At 40.6% G+C, this 4,210-nt stretch overlaps 2 protein-coding genes across 7 annotated transcripts in view; one reads left to right on the plus strand and one right to left on the minus strand.

The window, feature by feature from the left end:
* The window catches only part of LOC118328819 (WD repeat-containing protein 37-like), a 30,875-nt gene that overhangs the window by 3,881 nt on the left and 22,784 nt on the right, over positions 1-4,210 (minus strand). The gene's annotated exons all lie outside the window — the stretch shown is intronic.
* The window catches only part of LOC118329209 (copine-3-like), a gene marked incomplete at its 3' end in the record, with an annotated part of 7,299 nt that continues 3,755 nt past the window's right edge, over positions 667-4,210 (plus strand). The window contains 6 exon segments of the mRNA XM_035663273.1: positions 667-915; positions 1,476-1,609; positions 2,060-2,239; positions 2,590-2,664; positions 2,761-2,832; positions 2,924-3,004. Coding sequence (XP_035519166.1) covers positions 1,478-1,609; positions 2,060-2,239; positions 2,590-2,664; positions 2,761-2,832; positions 2,924-3,004 — 540 coding nt within the window.

Here is a 4,210-nt window from a genome sequence, read left to right on the forward strand (position 1 = left end):
AGTTTCCACTTCAATATTCGTAAAATTATTACACAATTTGAAAGATTTGTCATATGTCTGTGCTCCTGTCTGCATCTCATGACATTAAAGAAATACTGTGTGTATTTTCACAAAGTAGTGATTCATGTTCACAACCTATTTTGTGCATTCTTGAAATGTGTGTCTGTGTCATAAAGTACATTATAAATGTATACAAATATAATCTACATAGTTTTACTGTACTGTTACACAGATAGAGCTAGAGTACACTTTAATGTCAAGTATTATCATATTATCATCTTTACCTTGATGCCAATAGAGTGCAGTTGCAAAAAAACAATATGTATTATTATTATTATTATTATTATTATTATTATTATCATCAGTAGTAGTAGTATAGGTATCAACAAGAGTACTTACATACTAATGGTCCTGCCCTCTGGTGGCCAATGTGAGTAACTGCATAACAATATTAAATTGGCCAAATTCGCGTCACTGCTATGACAGCATGATAACACTTCCGGTGAGTTCTTTCAAAATACAGTGACTAAACTAAAACAAATGGACACAAGTGAAGTGAAATGACCAGTGCTGTTAAACACTGTGACCCCTGCAACGATGCTCAACCTCTTACATCGATATGTCAATACACTCCAGCAGCGTCACGGCTGATGTAATCGTTCATTTCCGGTGAAGACATTCAAAATAAAACATTGAAATTAGGCAGGAAGAGTGAATTCGCGCGGTGTCAAACGGGGCTGTTGTTGTGGTAACGACGTAACGGTGCGTCGCTCTGGGTGTTGACCATTGACTGGCAGAGCTCAAAGGTTCAAGCGGAGATTTAATCGCGACACTTTAGGAAAGGGCGGCACCTCAACGAGCACCACTCAACAACAACTAAGTGTTTTCTTCCCGCGACTCCTGTAACTGTCAACGGTGAGTTTGGGTTTAAATGAACGGCTGACAGCTAATTATCTTCGGATTTTAACACGGTAAAGGTGTTAATGTAACTTACTAACTAGCGTTTACGGTTTACTAGCGCAGTTAGCCTGCTAGCATTAGCTGCTGTAACTTACTGAACTCTGCTTTTGTCCTCCCCACCGCCTGGACCTCATTAGTGCTCATGTTATTGTGTCATATTTTCCACGAAACTCGGTTACTGCTTACCAGGCCGTGGCTGAGTGAGGCAGTACGGGGTTTGTGAGGTTGTATGAAGGCAGCTAGACTTTCACGTTACATGTGTTTACGGCGTAGCGTTTATTATTTAACTAATACCTCCGTGTTGAGCCAGGTCGTGAAGGTGAGATAATATAATTTACCTACCTACTTTGTTACACACATTTGTTTTCGTTGTGTCTTCTCTACGCGGTGCTACTACTCTTCACTAGCATCTCCACCATTTTACACACCACCGTCAATTATGGTGCGTTCACAAGCTTACAGTAACATGTTTGGTTCCCACAGTAATGCTCCTCTCTGCCTGTGTTATTTCTCAGACATGGCTGCTCAGTGTGTGACCAAGGTGGAGCTGACTGTGTCCTGTGACAATCTCCTGGATAAAGACATCGGCTCCAAGTCCGACCCTCTGTGTTCTCTGTTAATGAGCAGCTCTGATTCCCAGTGGTATGAGGTCCGTGACATTTGACTGGCTCTGCATCAGACTGCATAAAGATCCACAGTTGATATTTATGAGCTTATATAAAACTGCTAAAATCTGGTTTATTATTTTTGCCTGAATGTGAAACCAAAACATGTCCAAAACGTTTATTTTGAAAGGTAAAATGCATCCCTATCTCCTCTGCTATGGGAAACTGATTGTGCAGGTTATGTAAAGTGTATATTGTGACTAGGTGTGACAATTGCATCACTTTTCCACTTGCAAGAGAAAATCTAAGAGCATTGTTAATCGTTAACTCCAGATGGGAAAAGTCAGTGTTGTGTAAAGCAGCGGCTGCATCATGTCCACTTCCTGTTTCACCAGTGCATGTGTGCAAATACATACCAACTTTACCACTTGAGTTCACAGCAGTGTTATTTCTCAGACTCCTGGATCTCATTGCAGTCCAACCTTTCCTAACAGGTGGGACGAACAGAGCAAGTCCAGAATTGCCTCAGCCCAAAGTTTGCCAAAAAGTTTGTCATCGACTACTACTTTGAAATAGTGCAAAAACTGAAGTTTGGGATTTATGACATCGACAACAAAACTGTCGACCTGAGTGACGATGACTTCCTGGGACAACTGGAGTGCACCCTGGGCCAGGTAATGCGCTCCTCTCTTCTTCTGGAAGGACACGACTCGGTGTTCACAACACATGTTCATACAGAGTCGTCCTAAATCCGATAATTGTGTTGATCAGGGTGTGCTGAAGGTTACACGCACACATACTGTAGTGTAATAACACACCACTGTTTGACCATGTTAGAGATGAAGCATGAACGTCCTTGATAAGCAGTTGCTGTGTCGACTCTCTCTGTGTAATCTGACCCCAGATGTTCATTGTACCTGTTTGTTCTGGCTGTTTGCCTTGTTGTCTTGAGACTGCTGTGTTGTACTCATCCACCTCTCTGCTGGATTCAACTATTCATGCTGCTGCTGCTTCTTTCTTTCAGGTTGTGTCCAGTAAAAAACTGACCCGACCGCTTGTCTTGAAGAACAAGACCCCTGCAGGAAAAGGGACCATCACAGTGAGTGCCAGAGAGAGAGAGAGAGAGACAGAAATGTTGTTTGGCTGTATTTTTATTCCCCTGTTATTTATTAATTTGTCCCCTATTCTGCTGTAGATCAGTGCAGAAGAAATAAAAGATAACAGGGTGGTGAATTTTGAAGTTGAAGCAAGGAAACTAGATAACAAGGTATGGGTAATTCTTCTTATTCTTTTAGATATTGTCTCGATCTATCTACATTTTACTTATTGGTGTGTTTTATTCCTATATTCATTCACAGGATTTCTTTGGGAAGTCCGACCCTTACCTGGAATTTTACAAGCAGACAGAAACTGGATGGCAGCTGGCTCACAGGACAGAGGTACACATGCTCATTTTGTGTTGTATTGTAATTTTAAAGATCCCCTCCAGACCTGTATTGAGGTATAAAGACAAATAGTCTATTTGGAACAATAAATTGTGTCATATTGTGCACATATAACATCCAGCTGTAGGAACAAGATAAAAAAGCATGTTGTTGAGTGCAGGGGGACTTCAATTTCTTTCCTGTCACAACTCAATGGTCCATTTTCCAGAAGAGTTAAATAAAACTGTGAAGAGATGTTAGTTAGTAAGTTGAAGCTGCTACACTGACCATGGAAGACGGAGTAACCTGTGCTGTGTCAGATCTGTACCCATGGATTTCAGCCGTAACACTTCCATTTCTTGTTTTCACTCATCTGTATGAAAAGAGGAACCACTGTCCGACTGTGTTACACCACATTCACAGCCATTGCAATAACATGTATGTTGGGCCGTACTCCCTTCTGTATAATCACAAATCAAAGTCGTACAGTTGGAATAAATGCCCCACACACACTCTCTAGATTCTGTAACCCCCTTCCTGTGCTCTCCCCAAACCACTGCACTGTCGCAGGCCAATTCAGTTTTTACCAACAAATGTGATGTTGTTATGGTGTTATTGTGAATGAGGAAGCAGACGAATCACATTTGTGGGTGAGATTGAATTAGAGAACTGTGTTTTGCAGACATTTTTATTAGATGAAATGATGATGAATATGATTTTAAATCTGACCATCTGACTATGACCCTGACCTGGGTGTCAAGACTGAAGTATGTATTGAATTTAGACCTTCAGCATCCTATTTTGCAATAATCTGTATCATGTTTTTTGCCCTTTATAACCACTCACCTTAATAAGTGCACATGATCTGAGGGGTTGACAGAAATAGGAGCTCACCAGACCCAGTTAGACTAGTTTATTTAATTTTAAACACATTTAAACACCAAAAACGGATGTGGGGACAGTGGCCAAAGATGTAAAGTGTTTTTAAGAGTAACTTCTCTTAAATTTAAGTGTTTTGTGTTGTGGATGGTCCTTGCCATAAAGGACAGATATTTTCTTAAATAGACCAACTGAAGTGTAATAGCTTTTGTTATCTGCTAAACCATACATATCTACTCTTTAAATCACTAATGGATAGCGTCTGTTCTGTGTCTACGTTGATGGCAACCTTCTTTCCATACAGCCAATACAATGGTATCCCTCCAGCTGGCTGAGACAAAA

Source organism: Morone saxatilis, unplaced genomic scaffold (assembly GCF_004916995.1).
Source record: "Morone saxatilis isolate NCDOM2014 unplaced genomic scaffold, NCSU_SB_2.0 Contig0, whole genome shotgun sequence".
NCBI classification, from domain to species: Eukaryota; Metazoa; Chordata; class Actinopteri; family Moronidae; genus Morone; species Morone saxatilis.